Source organism: Gavialis gangeticus, unplaced genomic scaffold (assembly GCF_001723915.1).
Source record: "Gavialis gangeticus isolate Ggan-Ray unplaced genomic scaffold, GavGan_comp1, whole genome shotgun sequence".
NCBI lineage: Eukaryota > Metazoa > Chordata > Crocodylia > Gavialidae > Gavialis > Gavialis gangeticus.
The window spans coordinates 80,669,626-80,689,229 of NW_017729025.1; the positions used below are offsets into that span (position 1 = coordinate 80,669,626).

Here is a 19,604-nt window from a genome sequence, read left to right on the forward strand (position 1 = left end):
GTGTGGAGCACTTCCCTGGAGCTGGCGCAGCCCACGCCAGCCCCCTACCAGCCCCCTGCACCAGCCTCCATCCCTGCCTTGCTTCAGCTCAGGGAGGAGCCACTGCCTGCCCCAAGTGAGGCTTCGCCAGCTCCGGGACACTGCTCTGCCCCTCCATATGGCCTCAGCCCTGATGCGGGGGAGCAGAGCACTTCCCCGGAGCCAGTGGAGCCCGTGCCAGGCTCCTGCCCCAGCCTCTCCTGGTGCGTGGCCTTGAAAAGGCTGTGTGCAGCCATACTTTTAGTTGTGCATGGCTGTGAACGCACATACCTTAGAGGGAACCTTGTTCAGTTGTAAAGTTAATGGAGCACATTTGCAAAAGTATCCAACCAACAGTATAAAATGCATTGTCAAAAGTGACTAAGATGTTTAGGAGCCTAAATCCCCTTTGTTTTCAGTGAGACTTAGGCCCATATTCCATTTTATCTACTAGGCACATAAATAAACATAGGTGCCTAAGTATGAATCTACTCCTCCCTACTCAAGTCTCTGAAAAAACTATTAATAAAAAGGTGGGTGAGTCCTCCTCTTCATGGCTTTTTTATGGCTTAATCTTAAGGATAAGATGATGGTGTGTTACAAATGGATTTTCAGAGATTTAAATAGGGTGGAATAGAATTGCACATAGACACCTAAGTCCACGTAGATGCCTAATAGGTGGGATCCTAAGTCACTTAGAAGCTCTTGAAAATTATGCTAAACTTGTTAAAGCAGCTGAATTGGGCAAAATGACTTGTTATAATCTCATTTATATTATTGCAAATTCTCACAGTCAAACCTGCATGATTGTCCTGCATTGAAACTCTGTGCTCCAGGATATATACTATTTTATGCCAATGGCCATTCTTATTGCTGTGTGTCTCATAAAAGCATGTTCTCCTGTTGTGATAACTAATGGATAGTTAATCACAGAGATTGCAAACAAATGGAAAATCCTGCTGTTCCATAAAAGAGAAATGATGATCTCTTTTTAGGTATGGTGACACAGGCATTAATAGAGGGCAGAGGACTACCCATAGAGAACAGGAATCAAGGACACGGAGGATGGTGGAGCAAGATTATGGAAAAGATGGTTTCTTTTGTGGCCCTCCAGGTAAGGAAATTCTCATTAAAGACTTTGGATAGATAACTGCCAAGAAATACAAGAAACTTCCCATATTTCCTAATAAAGCTGAGAGAAGCCATGCTCAGGACATGCAGACTTGCTCTGAAAATATTAAAGTAGTCAGATATAATTAAATTCTATGTGTTCCAAAGTGCCTTTCACTTAGTTGTCACATCTTTTTTGCAAACATTAACATATTAAACCTCACCACCTAGCTGTAGGTAGAACTGTTTGAAATTCTTCCATGGAAAGTTTTTTCATTGAAAAATTTGTCTTCACCTAAACCTGATTTTTTTTTTTTTTTTTTGCAAAAAATCATTTTGGAAGAAATTCACCATTTTAAAAAAGATTGAAAATGTTTAAAAAATCCTTATAAAATTCAATGTTTTCAGAAACAGTTGTTTGGAAATGATGGGGAAAGTACCTGCTTTCTCTCAACTTTACATCTTTCACCCTTCTTGTCCCCAACGTATAAAAACATGAAAAAAGCTGAAAAGAAAAGCTCTGCTCTTACTTCCCATCTTAAGGAAGTGCTTCATTTGTCAGGGCCCTTAGAGCTTTTGGTTATCCCTCAGCCCCTCAATCTTTCCAACTTTCTGTGATAGGAATCATAGTCTAAGCCACAGTAGTTTCTCCACAGAGATGAAATTCATAGCCTAAAAAGGATATTTAAAGAACCTTATGTCCTTACCTCTCTGATGTTGACAGTTATGGTACGCAGACTACAGTTAAATAAAGACAGTCAAAAAGCCTCAGGCTGAATCAATTCAGTCTTCACAGGTTAGTCTGAGCTGCATAGATTGAACCAATAAGCACGTGATCAGACATTCACTTTCAATTCCTGAAATGCAGCCACATGCCTGCAGTGGCCCAGGCTAGAAGCTGGAGAGTGCTACAGCATGCCTCCCAGCTCTGCTGGAGCAGACACCTTGGGCCAAGGCTACCCCACCCACCCTGCAAAGGGTGTGGGGGAGGTGCAAAGCATCCTGAGAAGTGAATTAACTTGAATCTCGAGGGGAGCTGGGACAGAAGTTCAATAAACAGATTTAACCTAAATCAGTTAAGTCTGATACTACATCCATCCAGGTTTATCTTCAACCAGTTTCAGCCATTTTGAAAGCGGTTTATGTGCTCTGAACTTCTGTTGTGTTACAGGTTTGAACTAGTTTCTGATCATTTATATTGGTTTATGTGTAATGTCTGTTCCTATGAGTCAAAGCAGACATAATGTAACCCTGCCCTTCACTAGCAGCCACAAGCTCTGTGTTTCTTTTCACTTAACAGAAAGTACATCAGTAGTTTTAAAGGTAATGCTAGAGTAAAGTTTTGTCCATAGTGACTTCCAAACAGCCTGGCTGATCCTTCATGGTCTACAGATTTTGGTTTTTTTCATGGCTATATTTCTGTTTTTCAGAAAAGAGTTATTCCCAGCTGGTATTTATGTCCACAACTGCTGGAAGCTTATGGAACTTGCAAGCTATTCAGTCCATGTGTCAAATTGAACAGGAGAAGGTTAGTAATGTCGTTTGGAGCACATACATATACTTCTCTTTTCAGTCAATATCTACCTTTTAGGCATGTGGGAAAGTGGTAATATAAGACACAATGCATCTTTCATCCCAGATGATGCAAAAGCTTATTCTATCTGTCACCAATATTCAGTTGCTGTAGGGTTGAAAAGCAGTGCATATTGACAGTTTGGGCCAGAAACTGTAGACTATTTAAGTCATCATTGGAACTAGGCTGACACTTCAAACACTAGGATTAATTAGATTACATAGGTTTGTGAAAAGGACCATAAGATCTTTAATAACTATGGGCAACTGGTGTCTCCTGAGTTGGGGGGGCACTTGCCCCCCCAGTGGACAGTCAGCGACCGGGAGGGGCTACTCCTACGGTCGATCCCTCAGGCCCAGGGGGGAGCTCCCCTGCAGCTGATCCCGCCAATCTGCCACTGGCAGTGGCACACCACTGGCACATTAGGGTTGGTGGTATAGACCGTGAGGGGACCACTTCTCCTGGTGCACTCCCAGGCCAATGCTCTAAGTGGGGGGGGGCACCAGTGCTCTTGCCTGCCCCCCTGCTCAGGAACTCTGCAGTCAGGGGATGCATGTGCACCCACTATGCATCACCACTGTTAATAACTATAAAGGGTCAGATTTTCTGAAGGTTACGTCTCCAGAAGTTTGGCATTCTCTGCAAGGGCATGTTTATTTTTAAGTCACTGCTTTGATGGCAGCTTGGTGGACATAATCAAACTAGCTTTAACAGCTATTTTGAGTACCGGTAGCAGTGAAGCCACAGCAGCAGCACGTCACTCAGTGTGGACAGAAAAATCCAAAAAGTAGCTACCTTGCTAGCAGTATCCAAGCTAGTTAGTCCAGGTGTGTCTACACTACTTGCAACACAGCAGTGGCCATACTACAAATGCACCCTAAGTTAGAAGTGGTCATGTTAGGACATATAAGCCAGGTGGCCTTTGTCCAGCCAAAAAGGGCTGCACTGGATATGACCAGTCTTAATATTACAAACTGCTAGTCCAGTGCTGGTACAATGGCACTGTGGTCTCTTGCAGATCATAATTGGAAGACAATAAATTAGCTTGACTACATCTGATTTATTAGTGATGGTAAGAGAATCTCAGTAAGTATCTGATAGAGAGAGATTGTGAAAGTCTTCCAAAGACGTTTGGACATATCTGCTGTTTATATAGGTGCAAGGCAAAAAGAACATGGAAAAGGAAAGAAAGCAATATTTGGCACATAATGGGGAAACTTTTGAACATTGACTAGAACAAGGATTCAAAATCAGGGTGCCGCAGCACCATGGGATGCCATGAGATTCTCTTAAGGGTGTCACAGGGTGCTACGCAATATTAATACTATTAGGTGTGCAAATACCTACACATGATTCACAGAGTAAATCTAGAGATTTCAGATATGAATCCATATGGTTAAAAACATTGTGACTTGCTGTGACTTTTCTGATCAGTTTACAACGGAAGAATTGCTCTATTATTTTTCTTTAGTCAATAAATGAGTGAAAACTAAGAGCTGGCATTTTCCAAGGGGTGCCTTAAGTCTAACAAGGGGTTCTGTGGGTCTAAAACACAGACCCACTGGACTAGCCTGTGGTGGGATAGCTGTGTATCCAGATCTCATCCTCCAGGGAACATCACTGGAGTAAGAGAAAAACAACTAAGACTAAAAGGATAATGGGAGGAGGGGAAGAAAAGCCAAAATAATTGTCTCCCTTCTCATCCTGAGACAGAAGATGAGTAGCAGTGAGGAAAACTACTGTTACAAGGGGGGAAACAATGGCTTGAAGAAGGGTCACATTTTGGAGATTAGCCACTGTAAGAAATATATAACTGAGGATGTGTACTGAGTTTTGGGGAAAGTGCTGTCCAGACGTCTTGTTTCCACGTCTACAGTATCTTGAATTCTGTCAACAGGAGGATGAAGAGACATGGTTTGTAAATGTGGTGAGGAAGGGAAGATTCCTGGGAGAAAGTTAAACAACTTTTATATAAAGTCGGGTGGTGAGGGCAAGATGAACCCTGTATAGGGAAGGTCTAATGTGATATGTTCTTGGCTATTTTTGCAGATCCGCTCTCACATTCATTTTAAAGATCTCTGTCAACGTACTGAAGCCAATGAATGCTGCCCCAGTTGGTCTCTGGGTAACTATATAGCTGTCCTGTACAATAGGTCTTCTTGTTTGGAGATAACCCAAGCAGACATCTCCCACACATTGATCCTGCTTCGTTCCTGTGCCCCAGACTACCACAAAGGCATCCTTACCCCTTCTTGCCTAGGTCCCAGGACTGTGAGAGAGAAACACTCTCAGTGTGCCAAACTCCCAGAAAAATGCACCCAATTCAGTGCTATTTACCAGCTTCTCCACTTCTTGGTTGACAGAGACTTTCTCAGTCCTCAGACAATGGAGTATCAAGTACCATCACTCAAATACAGCCTGTTGTTTTTGCCAACAAGAAAAGGTACATCTATGATGAGAATCTATCTGGACAACCTTGAGTCATGGGACCTGTTTGATAATTACACATCAATTACAGGAATGGACCTGGGTCTTAAACAGAAGCTTTTCAGGCACTATCTTTTACTTGATAACAGGTATCCAGTCCTGGCCATATTAACCATTTTTCTAAGTATATCTTTTTATTTACGCTCAATATTTGTAACTTTTATGGTCCTTTTGGCTGTTGTTAGTTCTTTGATGATATCCTACTTCTTGTATAAGGTGGCCTTCCAATTCACCTACTTCCCTTTTGTTAACTTGACAGCAGTCATCATTCTCAGCAGTATTTGTGCCAATCACACCTTTGTCTTTTTTGACCTCTGGAGCCTCAACAAAAGCCAAAATCCTTCTGCTGGCCTCCTGCAGTGGATGAGACAAACCATGCACCACTTTGGGTATCTTATGCTGACATCCTGCTTTACAACAGGTGCTGCTTTCTATGCCAGCTACATGAGCAATATAATTGCCATCCGCTGCTTTGCCATCTACATGGGTACTTCTGTACTGGTGAATTTAATATTCATGATGACTTGGCTTCCTTCCTCCATTGTGCTATATGAACGCTACATAGCAACAAACTGCATTTATAAGCCAGAAGATTACTGGAACAACAGTGGACACAAGAGAGTCATTCTCTTTCTTCATCATATATTCCGTGGCCTTCAAAATACCTGGTGTGAAACCTCCAAGCTGTTATTTGAAAAGCTTCTTCCATGTGGTGTCATAAAGTTTCGTTATATCTGGATCTGCTGGTTTGCAGCCTTAGCAATAGGAGGTGCCTATATATCCTGTTTTAACCCTAAGCTAAAACTTCCCACTTTAGAGACACCTTCTGTCCAGGTGTTTAGGCTAAGCCACCCCTTTGAGAGATATGATGCAGAATACTGTCACCAGTTCATGTTTGAAAGGTTGGAGCATGGAGAAGGACAACACATGCCCATCACTATAGTCTGGGGAATACTGCCTGTGGACAATGGGGATCATTTCAATCCAAAGAGCAATGGCACACTGGTGGTAGACACGACATTTACAATCCAGAAGCCTGAAGCTCAGAAGTGGCTCCTTGAATTCTGCCAAAATGTGAAGAATCAAACGTTCTATTATCCAGACCTTGAGCAAAAGTCCACGGTGTGTTTCATGGAGGAGTTTCTCAGGTGGATGGATAGTCGACAGTGCTCCCAAAGAGACCACAGCTTCAACCTCTGCTGTAACCATTTCACCTTCCCATACCGAAGTGAAGTCTTCCTGCACTGCATAAAAATTATGATCATGGAACAAGGCAGAGGGGAGGATGAAACATATGACCTCGGCCTCAGGTTTGATGGAGAGGGAAACCTAGCTGCCATGGCGCTACAGTTTCAAACTATTTACCACTACAGCTTCAACTACAGTGAAGCCAAACAATTCTACAATGAAATCGAACTCTGGATAACAGAGGAAATGAAGACTGCCCCTGTGGGGCTTCAGAATGGATGGTTCACTAGTAAACTCGAGCTATATAATCTCCAAAACAGTCTTAGCACAGAGACAATGGTGGTTATGGGGCTGTCCATAGCCATCTCATTTGTAGTGCTGTTGCTCACCACTTGGAATGTTCTTCTTAGTATATTCTCTGTTATGGCTATCACAGGCACTGTACTGGTAACTGTTGGGCTTTTGGTCCTGTTGGAATGGCAGCTCAATGCAGTGGAGTCTCTCTTCATTTCAGCAGCAGTGGGCCTCTCCATTGACTTTACAGTGAACTACTGTATTTCCTACCACTTGTGCCCTCACTCCGATCGCCTGAGCCGAGTGGCCTTCTCTCTGAAGCAGATGAGCTGTGCCACTGCCATGGCTGCCTCTGCTTTGTTTTCTGCGGGGATCATAATGTTGCCTGCAACAGTGCTGGCATACAGGAAGCTGGGGATTTTCATAATGATGATCAAGTGTATCAGCTGTGGATTTGCCAGTTTTTTTTTCCAGTCTCTCTGTTGCTTCTTTGGCCCAGAGAAGAACTGTGGTCAGATCCTCTGGCCTTGTGCCCATGCTTTCAAAGACTACTCTGATGACGCTAGGCTGAATGGCAGCTTTGCCTGTGGTAGAAGTGAGAATCCAAACAGATTACGGAAGGTTCAGGAGTCCAACACTGCAAATGAGCAGTATGAGCTCCAGCCCTTGGCCAGAAAACTGAGTGACAGTTTTGACAACAGCACTTCCACAAGTAAGTTGTCCAACCGTCCTTCAGTCCTGTCTGAGGACATGCAGCTCGAAGATAGTAGATGTCCCAAGATGGGAATTCATCCTTCTCTGGAAAGAGATAGACAAAATACACAGGAGCCCCTTGAAAACCAACAAGTGGGTCTTTGTCAGTGTCCAGCCTTGCAAACATCTTCTCCTTACAAGCATAGCAGCTCAGGAGCAGAAGCAGAAATTCATAGAGAGAGACTTTGCAGAGATTGTAGATGTCAAAAATACGGTCCAAAGGCTTGGGATGCATCCGTACGGGACCGTCATCCAGCCAACATGAAAAATGAAGGACAGCTAAATAAACCCCAGTGCTCTGGTGATGCTGCTCAACAACAGTCAGACTATACCTCAGAAAACAGTAATCTGCCTGCAGCTGAAATTTATAAACTTCACAGATGCCTTTGTTCTCCTGGCAGCAATTTCGACATGCTCAATATCTCCAGTGAGACATCTATTAGTGATTCTGAGCAGAGCATCAAACTTACTGAATCAGCCAGTTCTTGCCCTGATGTCTTAGAGATATCTGATCCCTGTAGTCAAACAGAGAGGGGTCATCTGAATGGGAAGAGAGATACTCTGAGATTGGACCTGAAAGAGACTGTTTTTGACATATCTCCACCAGCATCGCAGCAAAACAGCTCTTCATGGAAAAATCGATTGGGATTAGGGAGTGAAGGTCTGGTTGTCCTACCAAATAGCCAACCAGACATGCCTGATGTTTGGATCAGGCGATCCAGTGTACAAAATTCTAGTTAGAGCAGCTGAAATCTCAGAGAAAACAATACTCTTATTACAGGGTAAAAGGGAAGGAAAACTCCCCTATCTGATGTGTAAATATCAAATCTTACCTCCCACCCCTGTTTGAGCAGGGAATATTTCCATGTATTTCAGCTGTGAAGATGCTTACATTTTCACAGAACCAACAAATCTGATATTGAAGAGATGAGAGGCAGAAATTAATCTTAACACAGTGCAGGCGCTTTGGCCTTCCAGTGGGCCATGCCACATTCACAACAGAACCATGAGATTCAGCAAGTCAATCTTGTTTGTCATTCTCTGTACAATAATTAATTGTTTTATTGTCAAGTCTAAACAGAAAGTTAATAATGATGAGATATGCATATTGTTGTATACTGAAAGAAAGAGAGAAATCCTCATGTCCATAATTGTTACTAATGGGAATCTGACTAATGACTGGTGTTAACTAAACAAATTCCTTTCTGTTGAAACAGATCTCTGTTTTTATCATCCACCTAGGTCTACAAACCTCTACAAAAAATTGTATTCAGGTGTTTTCAGACGTCCAGTCAATGGGTGTTTTTTTAACTGGCATGGTCTGTTACTTATCAATAAGAATATGTCATGTAGCCCCAAAGATATTTCCAACTGGGATTTCAGCTGGTTTTATTTTAGGGAATTCCTTCAGATACTGTTTAAAATTTTCAGTGTGGAATTTTTTCCTGACAAAAAGCCATGTCCCCATCCTCTTTGTGACCTGGGCAGTTTGCTTTTCATCTTTGTAGCTTGTTTCCGTCCAGGATTTTCCATACATGTGTAAAAACGTATTTTTTAAAGTTTGCATATCTGATGAATCTTGAATTCTACTTTTTCTCTACCAGAAAAAAATACTTTCTTGCCATTATCTGTTAAAATAATCAGATAAAGCGTTCTCTCTAAAATTAAATATAAAAATAAATGGTTATGACAAACTTTCCTAAACCTGTGAGATGCCTGGTACCTTTGCAGTAGAAATTATGATTCATTTTCTTCATGTTATACATGCCTAATGTTTTTTTCCCCAACTAAATCAACAAAAGGAAGTTTACACTTCCCAGAATCCAGCCACCCAATGCCCACAGAGCGCAGGTAGGCATTATTCATGCCAGCTATCCATGACACTCACCCAGGCTGGCTAGTCTGGTTAGTAACAGCAGGAACTTGAGCATAAAACTCATGTTGGAATACTGGCCCCCTTGGTTTGTATTTATTTTGTGATTTGAGTTTGTCTCACAATAGCCCAGATCCATATTGGTTGTTCTTTTCAATTCTAGGATACCTGTTCAGCATTTGGTTAGTTAAATAATAAGTACAAAAATGACTTGTGAATATAAACTGAGTTCATAGACTTGTAAAGTTTGAAGGGATGTCAACAGTCATTTAGTCCAAGTTTTACACAAATGCAAGGTGCTCTGTTCCTAAGCTCTCCAAGATGGATGCCTATGCACCCTCTTCTTGAAAACCTCCAGTGAAGGAAATTTCACAGCTTCCTTACTGTTGACCCCCAGAGCTGGTCTGAGGACCAAGGGAAGTTCAAGACACTGTTCCAAAGGTATCAAGTCCTTTATAGGAGTATAAGGAAACTTTTATGACAATTTTAATAATGAACTACTGCAAGAAAATAAAGCATAATGTAATACAAATGATGCGCACTGTCCTGGCTGGGCAGCGCCACCAGCCCCTGCCCTCACCATTGGGGCCTCAATCGGCCTAGACAGCGCACAACCAAACCAATGAATAAATGAACAAGCAGGCAGCGCGGGTGCCTGGTGAGAAGGGGCTGTGTTGCCTATTTTCGGTAGGAGAACAGCGAAGCACGTCAAAGGACTGCGATCAAGCTCCCCACCGAGGGGGTTGCCCCCCGCACAGGGCGGCGAGGTGCACTTGCTGCTGCTGACGCCGACAGAGCCGGGCTACGCCAAGCCGAGCCCAACGGAAGCTAATCCCGCCCAGAGCGTGCGGTTGGAGTAGGCGTCCCTAGGAGGCCCCCTGGCCCGTTGCTCCTGCACTCTGATTGGACGGTGCCCGCCAGGCCCCGCCCCGGCTGCGGGACTCCCGCAGTCCGGCCAGGCGGCCCCGCCCCCTCCGAGGGGGAGGGTGGGGCTCACGTGGCATCCCCCTCCTGCCCCTTCCTTGTGAGGGCTGGCCTGTCTGGGAGTGGAATTAGGCCTTCGCTTTCCTCTCTACGCATGCGCCCACATTTGGTGCCTGCGCGGTCCCTCGGGGCTGCCGTCGGCCTCTGTGCCTGCGCGCGAGTTTGCTCCTCCCTCCCGAGGCGGTTGAGAGGCAGTTCCCATTTCAAACGGCCGCGGGAGTCGGGCAGGTAAGTCGGAGCAGGCGTTGCAGGGTCCGGCTGCCTCCCTGGCGCGGCCTCATGCGTCTCGCGGTCTCGATCCACGCGGGGCAGGTGGGGGCGGGGGGTGACGCGAACGCGGCCCGGTCACAGTCCACCCTATCTCCCCACCTGTAGGCCCCGCGGCGGAGGCCTGCCTGGGGGAGGCGGCGCTGGGTAGGGGGTGGGAGGGCTGTGGCCGGTGGGGCCTGGCTTGCAGAGGGCAGGCGTCACACCCACGGTCTCCGCAGGCGGCCCGGCCCGCACGACTCGTCCACCCCGCAGCATGGAAGGCGAGCCGTCCCGCATCCCCGTCTACTCTTCGCACGCCAGCGCGCTGCCCCGGGCTGCCCCGGCAGGTGAGTGCGCGCCCGCGGCCTCGGCGGGGCCTGCCTGCTTTCCGGCGCCCGGGCACGGCGGCCTGTCCCGCAGAGGAGGGGCTTGGCGGGGGGTGCCCCAGGAGCTGGCAGCCTTCTCTGCTGCAGTGACAAGGGCTGGGCTAGAGCTGGTAAAACTGAGGGTTGGGGTGGGTAAAAATCAATTTAAAAAAGAATAAAAATGGGATTTTTAACAATTGGATTTAAATTTTTTAAGATGCTTTAAAAAAAAAAAACAACACCTATATAAAAGCACTTTTAATTTAAGATATGTTAAAGCTCAAAGATGTCATCATGGAATAGGAATTATAACTTCTAATTGTATACAACTTGAGACGATATATTCACGTCACCTATCTACAAAACTTTTCGAAGAAGGTTACAACAGGCCATGGACTATATTAGGGGCCCAATCTTACGGGGTTCGCAAAGGCTCCTCTATAGATTAGTACAGATTAAAGAAAACCACACTACCCAGTGGGACTCAGCGCTCAGTCTAGATCCCATTAAGCATCTCTGTGATGCTTAGTTTCAGTTCTGAAACTGTGGATTTGTCTCTCCAGAGAGAACATCCTTGATAACAGCAGTATATGGAGACAAGAGATAACAGACCTTATTTACCTACCAATTAGCTCTTTTGTCTCTCTGCAAGTTTGTGTACACAGAGTCAAGCCACTTTTACCTCTCTCTAAAAGTGCAAAGTTTCAAGAAGTTAAATGAATAGAGGATATCAAACAATAGGAATGCACTTTTTGTAGAAAATGATTAAATCAAGGCTTTCTGACCACTGATTTAAATCATGATTTATATCAGTTTGGTTTTAAAACAAATCTACCCTGCTGAAGTTTGCTGGGATAAAGGGCAAAATCCAGGCTGTTGCTTGCAAACAGGCAGAAAAGCAGTGAGAGAGGCTTTCTCTCCTTTTTGTGTCCTTGTGTGACAAGGTATTTAGCAGAATTCGCAGACTTGTTGGAATCTGAGGGAGCCACGTGGTGAGTGCTCCTGCTGTGGCCTTGAGCTTGGCACTTCTGGGTTGTTAACTGTGCGCTTGGTGTTTTCCGCCACCCTAGTCCCCCCAGAAAGGCTTAGACCTGAGGAGCAGCCCAGTGTTGATCAATTGTAGCTTGTACAATTTATTCCAGCCCTGCTTCTTTCTCTAGCCTGCCTCTGTCACACTGAGCTCACCTGGGCAGTGGTAAGTGGAAGCACAGGGAGCTTGCACTTCCTGGCCCTGTTTTGCTGCTGTCCAAAATGCCAGAAGGGGAAGCAAGTGTTGGATGTGGTTTCTAAGAAGGCTTTGCTTAGGTTTCCTTTTTCCTGTCCAGTGGAGCCCTGGAGAAATCGGCCTACTATTTATCATTTGGTAATGTAGCTGCAATTGGTCCAGCCAATTGGAATTGAGAGAGCGGCAAGGTTGTTTTTTTTGTTGGCAGTATCTCTTATTGAACCAAATACAAGGTTGGGGTAGAATTAAAACAAGCTTTTGACTGAGGCATTCTTCATCAGATCAGGGGAAGGAAGCATGCATAGCAATGATTGAGAACAGTGGGTAGAGCTCTGAAATTGGAGAAGGGAGAAATTCCCAGGGGTAGCACACAAGCACCAATCAAGCAGACAGATACTGACTCTGCACACTATCTGATTCCTGAAATGGTTCGTGCATGCTGTAAGTGATAATAACTAGTGCTGTGCAAAGCTTTGGTAGTTGATTGGATTCGGCCTGATTCAGGGTCTAAATCTCTGAATCGAATCAGTCGATTTGGCCATAGACTAAACAGCCAGCTGATGGCTACCTTCAGCTGGTAAGTCTGTTGGGGTTGGGGGAGGGAAGGGGTGTGGGGGAGGCTGGGGCTGAGACAAGCTGCCGGTGGGGGGGCATGGCAGTACTGGGAGCAGGGGCTCTCCCCTGCTGCCACTTGCCCAGCTGGGGAGGGGGGCAGGATACAGGCATGGCTCACTTCAAGCGGAAGGGGGCAAGTGGCAGCGGGGCATAGCCCCTGCTCCCAGTGCTGCTGTGCCTGCATCCTGTGCTTCCCTGCACCAGCTGGCAAGCAGCAGCGAGGCAGAGCCCCTGCTCCCAGCGCTAATGCAGGCGCAGCAGCACTGGGAACAGGGGCTATGCCCTGCTGCTGCCCGGAGCATGCTGCACCTGCATTGCGCTCCCCCTCCCCTCCGTGCTGGCTGGGGAAGCAGCAGCAGGGCGTAGCCCCTGTGGCTCCCCTTGCCAGGAAGAGGCAGTCACGGAAGCCCCCATGCCCTGCCCAGCCCAGCCTCCTGGCACTTTAAAAAAAACCCAAAAAAACCCCAAAAAACTCTGTACTCACTGGCTGCAGGAGCAGCAGTTGGGGCCTCTGGGTGCTCGTGGCAGAGCCCCCCCACTTGGTACCTGCGTGGCAACTGTCGCATTGTGCAGGTGCAGCGCAGCTCAGCAGGGCACTGCATGCTGTCTGGGAGCTGGGGCTGAGCGGTGCCGGGTTCTGGCTGACAGGTGAAGCAGCCCCAGCTTTCAGACTGCGCAGCACCTGTGGCATGGGGCAGCTGCTGCGTGGGTGCCAAGCAACTTGGGGGGAGGTGCAATCCCTGCTGCGCTGGGGGGGCTTTGCCACAAGCACCCAGAGGCCCCAATTGCTGCTCCTGCAGCCAGTGAGTATAGGGCTTTTAAAATTTATTTTAAGTGCCAGGAGGCTGGGCTGGGTGGGGCATGGGCCTGGACAGGGAAGCCATGGGGCTTCTCCCAGGGCTCCCCCTGCCCAGGGAGACGCAGGCACAGACGGAGGAGCCACAGCTGTGCCTGGAGCCCACCCAGCTGTGCCTGCCTCTCCCTGGCAGATCTGAATCACCGAATCTTCTGAAGCTGATTCAGCCAGATCTATTCAGAAGAGTGATCTGAATCTCCAAATTGAATCACTGTCCTCCAAATTGGCTGAATCGAAATCCCTACTTGCACAGGTCTAATAATGACGCTCCTCTTTTAGATGGGTCTTGATCTCCCAGTAATCAAACTTCTCTTTTGCTGAGTACTTGTCTGCTACCCCTGGGAACTTTTCCTCTGTGTAGTTTCAGAGCTCTACCGACTAATCATCAGTGTTCATGCTTCCTCCTCCATCTGGATGAAGAATGCCTTGCATTCAAAAGCTTGCCTAACTTTACCCCGACCATGCAGTTGGTCCAATAAAAGATACCACCCCAAAACAATCTTGCCTTTACTATCATTTGTGTCTCTTCTGCTTTGTAGAGCAGAGAGGCAAGGTAAAGGGACCTGGTTGAAATACAATGCAACTAAGGTGACAATGAGTTTTCAACACAGATATTCCTTTATTCCCCAGCATAGATATACCCTTCCTCTGCTCAAAGCAAGACAAAACATAATATAAACCCTGTGCCTGGTTCCTAGTGTTACTGGCCTGTAGCCAAACTTCTGAAAATGCTAGGTGTGAACAAAGCCTTGTATAATTAAATGGCCAAATACTACATGCGGACTGTAAATCCAGAGTAACTAGCTTTCTTAGGATTGTGCATTATTTCACAAGCTTTCTCAATCCTGAAAGCTTCAAAAAGTGCAGTTTTTGTGTCCAACACTGCAACTCTTGCTTATCAAAAGTGGTATGTCTTTTTTGAATGTTTAAATATTCTGCTCGGTCTTCAAACGTGAATGTCAAGCTATCTCTTGTCTATTGCTGGGTGGTGACTTAACACTGGCCCACCCAGGGTTTAAATATCACCCACTCTTTCATCTGCGCCTGTGTTCTGGCCAGAATATGGAAATTACTGGGGTGGATCCTTGCCTCACATCATTATTAAAAATAATAAAATGAGTCCTAGATTAGTGATTTTTTTTTTCTTCTAAAATTAAAGGTTTCTTTGGGAATCTGGAATGTGGTCTACTTGTTTTTTGGTGAAAACTTCTGTATGAAGTTTCTAGAAACGGCAGTGTTTCATTATGATATGAATTTATCTTTTTCTTTGCAGAAACACAGACACTTACTGTCTCCAAGAAACAATGTATTAACAAGACTGTTGAATCTGAATTCAGCAAAGTTCCCAATTTCAATTTTAGTTCAAATGTTCCAGAAGATGGTGTCTTCAAAGCTTCAAATCCAAGGTAAATGGAAAGGACATGTATAGACAGTCTTATTGAAACGTTCTTAGATTCCATTAAGTTAATAAGGGATTCTATTAATTAGAAAAAAACCCAAGCTCTTGTTATGCACATGTCTTGATGAAGTGACAATTAAATTAGTAGTCTGGAAAAATGCTGTGTAAAGTAACTGAGTTTTCTATTGTTTTTTACATCTCTAGGTCTACTAAGAAAAAGGAGCCTCTTTCTAGGAAGACTGCAACAAATGTGAGAGCGTAAGTTGATGGAAAACAAAACTTTCCAAACAGTACTAAGAGCTGCCTTGAGGTGGCCCAACTTTCTAAGTTGCTCTAGTAAGGTTTCCAACTGGAGAGAGTCTATGGATGTTTTGAGATGACCACACTGTCTGTGTGTGTGTAATGGGGCTGGGTGGTGCACTGAACTCTGTGTGAGAGAGGGAGAGTGTGCTGCACAACTAGAGGTATTTAAATTCTGACATTTCCTTTTGTGCCTTACTTAACAAAGGAAGAAAACTGTTTATACATCTCTTTCCTTCCATTTTGATTTAGTATTTTGAGCCAAATACTAAACCTACAGTGATACCTATTTTAAATTCTTGGTTGTAATGTATTCTACAGACCTCTGAGTCGATACAAAGTGGAAGCAGAACTGAAGACAAAGAACCAAGTGTTGGAAACAGCCAAACAGAAGCTACATTCACAGCTAGCAGGAGCCCAGGTAAAAAACAGTAATCAGTTGATCGTCTTTTGATAAGCTTCCTAGGCAATACCTCTTATGAGTTACGGGAGGAATAGTGTTGTGGCTCAGTGAGTGTAAGATGTTTCTCCTTCCTATACATCATTCCCAACTTTTTATCAGAGCTATGACTAATGATTGCTGTTGAGTATATGGAATAGATTAAGTGTTTGTCGCAGTTTTTTAAGACATGCAGCCAGTCCTAATCCTTCCTCGGTCCCCTCTCCAGGTCTACCTTGTTTCTTAAGGTAGAATTCTGCAGTTTTTTTTCCATTCTGTACTGGGCCCTGTTCTGCTGTACCATGAATAAACCTGATTATTCAGCAGACCTTACTGGCTTGGCCACCTCTGGTTCTTCCTTCAGGAGCTGTAAACAGTGTCTAAGTCTCTAAAACCCTCTGCTTTTAATCTCTACCATAGAAACATGTAATATGATTAAAAAGCCTTTTGGTTATTCAATAATAATAATAGCCAAACCTTTTACACGTGTCTTGCATAATAGGCTTTGGTAGGCCTAGCTTGTATCACCTCCCTTGGCTACTGGAGGCCAGGCTGTTTCCCAACACTAATATCTTAGTTGAGGAACGCAAGACCATTGAAGAGGGATGTCAAGAGTGAGTGAACTACACTAAGTTCTTCCATTGGCATAGTTTCGTTGGCACAGTAATGTCACTATAGCTGTAAAGAAGTTTAATGCTTGGTAGTATAGCTGTTTTAGCAAAAAAAAGCCCCACATGTAGGCACAGTTAGAATGGCAAAAAAGAAGGTTTTGCTGGTGTAGATCATGTCATGGGGAGGATCTATAATAAGCTGTCTGGCAAGCCTGGCTTTGTTGAGATAAATCACATCTACTTTAGTGTTTGTTGATGATGTCAGTAGAGGTAAATGAACATATAGTGCTTCTATCCCAGGAAAGATCTGTCACTCCTGCCAAGACTTCCCTCTTTCTTGCAGGGCTGAGACCTTCCTGGGGAAAACAGTGTTTAGTCTGTGGAGATGCACCTCTCAGCTAATACCTGATGTGCTGATCAGAATTCACTTCACTCTCTGGAGCTTGTCAGAATTTCACTTTTCTGACTTGCTGGTAAAGTAAACTCCTGGTTATAGTTTTACTGTGTACATAGTCATGGGATAGAATTTAGGCAGTTCCAAATTGATTGTAGCATCCAAAAAAGGGCGTCAGTAGATTCTATCTTGATGGTATCAGTTGTACATATTGCTGCTAGACTGGCAAACTTGTCAGTAAATACCCTGCAAAACTACATGGGGAAAAAAAGATGGGTGGAGAAGAATTCTTTACTAACTTCTGATCTTATGACAGGATGCTATAAAGGATCTGAAGGAAAAAAATGAGGTCCTGGAAGAGGAAATTGAGAAGCTGAGGGAATTTAAAGAGAACTGCATGTTGATTTTAGAAAGCAGAAACATTGATCCAGGTGAGAACTTAGGATTTCCCAGTGCTTTGGGAGTTTAGTTCCACACCTTCCATCCATTCTGACAAGTGGTACTTATTCTCAGATGTCATCCGAATGTTTCACCCAAGGACCCCACATTATGCTCAGTCCTGATCTTGGTGTATTGGTATAGAAGAGACTTTCTGGTTTTAAAAAAAGGGAGAAGCTGTTCTAGCTGGTTTGTTTCCTGTGGAGCAGCGCTCCCTGGAACAGTGGGTTTGCTCTTTACATGGGTGTGGAGGAGGACTAATTAAGGAGTTGATACCATGGGCAAAAGATCAGGAATAGCTCGAGGGGTAACTATTGAGCAAAACTGAGTAGCTTATTAAATTTATTTATGAATCAGTTACAGGTAACAAAATCTTGGAAGAGGAAGAAAACATGAAGGAGTGTCAGAAGCAGACAATGGTGAGAACTTGTTGGAAGAGCAGTATGTGGGGTCAAATAGCCAATGTTTCATTTGAAAATGAGATTTAACAGGATGAAAAGAGGGGAATAACGGCTGACACTTCCTGTGTGGCCAAGCTTGTTTTGGGTTCCTTTCAGTTGTTGACAGAGAACCTTAAGGAAGAATTGCAACAATTCAGTCAAATGGCTGTAAAGCAGACGGAAGAACTTCAGGTAAGACCACAACCCCTTGCATCTAGAGAAATTAAATCCCTAGTCTCTCTTCTTCTTTAAGTCTACAAGTAAACGTGAAGTATTGTAGCAGGCTTTTAATGCTGCCTTTTGTCTTCCATTCTATATGTGCATGTAGTAAGGGAATTCTGGGTGCCACTTATATGGCAAGAGATAGGTGGGGCTTACAGTACAGCATAGGATGATTAGTAATTTCACCAGATTTCCTCTTTAGCTACTACTATACTGAATCTTTGGGGTCCAGAGTGGAATCTAGTCAAAACTGTATAAGTTCCCATTTTTCTCTGGAAGCTGTATCAAGAAGTGGTCATGATTTTTGCAGCTAATGTTCTTTAAGCTGACTGCTACTGCATATACCCCACCAATGTCCTGGGGCATATCACTACTGGGAGCACAGCTGTGTGTCTCTGCTGAAACATCCATTTGCATTTGTCTTTAGAGATTCCATAACTCTACAAAACTCTAAGCATAAACTTCCCTGGCAAGAAGGATGGCCAAATAGGTCAGCCTGAGACTTGAAAGCCTGGATACAACTAATTCTCCCCAAAACACTTTTGTTACTTGGAGAACTGTGGCAGAAAGACTAGGTTGCCCAATTTGTGCAATGTGCATAATAGTCATTCCCTACCTTATTGGCCATTAATTTAAATATAAAGGCATTAAAGAGTGTAAGGTGCTCAAATTTTACAATATATACAGTCCGAGGCAATTGCTGATATTTCCAGGTTGTATCCAGATGCCAGTTGTCATAATAAAATGTTTTTGCTAATGGCTTATACCAGGCAAGCTTCCCCTTCCCCAGTGTTTGCCAACCAGTGTGCTGCAGCACAAAAATATGCTGTCAGAAATGAACTGGTGCTGCAGAATTTTGCCATGGCAATGAGCTACAATAGGTATGAGGATGGGGATTGCCTTAACAGATGTACTGTGGAGAAAATGTATTAATGTAAGTGTGCCTTGGGCTGGAAAATGTTGGGAAACACTGTCCTACCCTGTGCTGTCTTGTAAATGGAATGTGAATCTCTTCTGTGTTTGTCTCTATCTGGTTAAATACTAATTATCTGTTCTGAAGCTCCCAAGAAGTTGGTAGTCCTGCTCATATCATCTTCTTTTCAGTAAGAAACTGCTATTTCCTTGTGAGATTATCTGTGTTGGGATGAGGCTGAAGCAATACCATCTGTTCTGTTGTAGCGCTGGTTTGGTTAAGTCCCACAGTCTATGTTGCCTTAATTCTCCTTCCTTTGTAGAGGCATACAGATGTGCACACTGCTGTACACCAACTTCTCTCTCCCCCCCCTTCCACTATAGATGGCAAAAGAGAAGTGGAAACTGGCTGGAGAGGAGAGGGACCTGTTCCTGAAGAATCAACTCCCCTTTCAAACGGAAATGGAAGAGTTTGCAACTGTCCTTAGTCAGGTGGAAAACCTCATGAATATGTAAGAAGAAAAGAGTCGTTTCTGTCCCTGCTTCTCGGCGCAGGGACTTGTCCTGCGGCCCCGGAGACGCCAGCTCCGCAGAGATTCCCCCTTGTCAGACGGACTGGTGCGTGCGTGCGCGCCTTCCCTACCTGTCCAGCCCAATAAACGGGCGGGCTCGTCGCCTGCCCTCTCCAGCCTCGCCGCCTCTGCTCCTGCTTCCCCAGTGCGGCTGCCCTGCGGGGGTGGGGGGCGTCGTGGCACGCGCAGCTCCCATTGGCTGCTTTGGCCGGCGCCGTGTCGCCATTGGCTGCGGGACGAGGGGTCGGGCCGAGCACAGAGATGGCGGCGGCGCTGCTGGGCCGGGC

The 19,604-nt window shown here is 45.0% G+C and overlaps 2 protein-coding genes across 2 annotated transcripts in view; both read left to right on the forward strand.

Annotated features, from left to right (window-relative positions):
- Window positions 1-8,164, forward strand: part of DISP2 (dispatched RND transporter family member 2) — a 42,604-nt gene extending 34,440 nt beyond the window's left edge. Inside the window, exons 6-9 of the mRNA XM_019519927.1 lie at window positions 2,559-2,656; window positions 4,751-4,826; window positions 5,065-5,144; window positions 5,374-8,164. Of these exons, the coding sequence (XP_019375472.1) occupies window positions 2,559-2,656; window positions 4,751-4,826; window positions 5,065-5,144; window positions 5,374-8,164 (3,045 nt within the window). The remainder of the gene's footprint in view (window positions 1-2,558; window positions 2,657-4,750; window positions 4,827-5,064; window positions 5,145-5,373) is intronic.
- A 2,261-nt stretch (window positions 8,165-10,425) lies between these two features.
- On the forward strand, window positions 10,426-19,426 carry KNSTRN (kinetochore localized astrin/SPAG5 binding protein). The gene is made up of 9 exons (XM_019519000.1): window positions 10,426-10,508; window positions 10,769-10,876; window positions 14,864-14,996; window positions 15,194-15,247; window positions 15,611-15,710; window positions 17,050-17,164; window positions 17,529-17,590; window positions 17,729-17,803; window positions 19,130-19,426. Exons 2-9 carry the CDS (start codon window positions 10,804-10,806, stop codon window positions 19,259-19,261), a joined length of 744 nt encoding a protein of 247 aa, XP_019374545.1. The 5' UTR covers window positions 10,426-10,508; window positions 10,769-10,803; the 3' UTR covers window positions 19,262-19,426.
- Window positions 19,427-19,604: the final 178 nt, after the last annotated feature.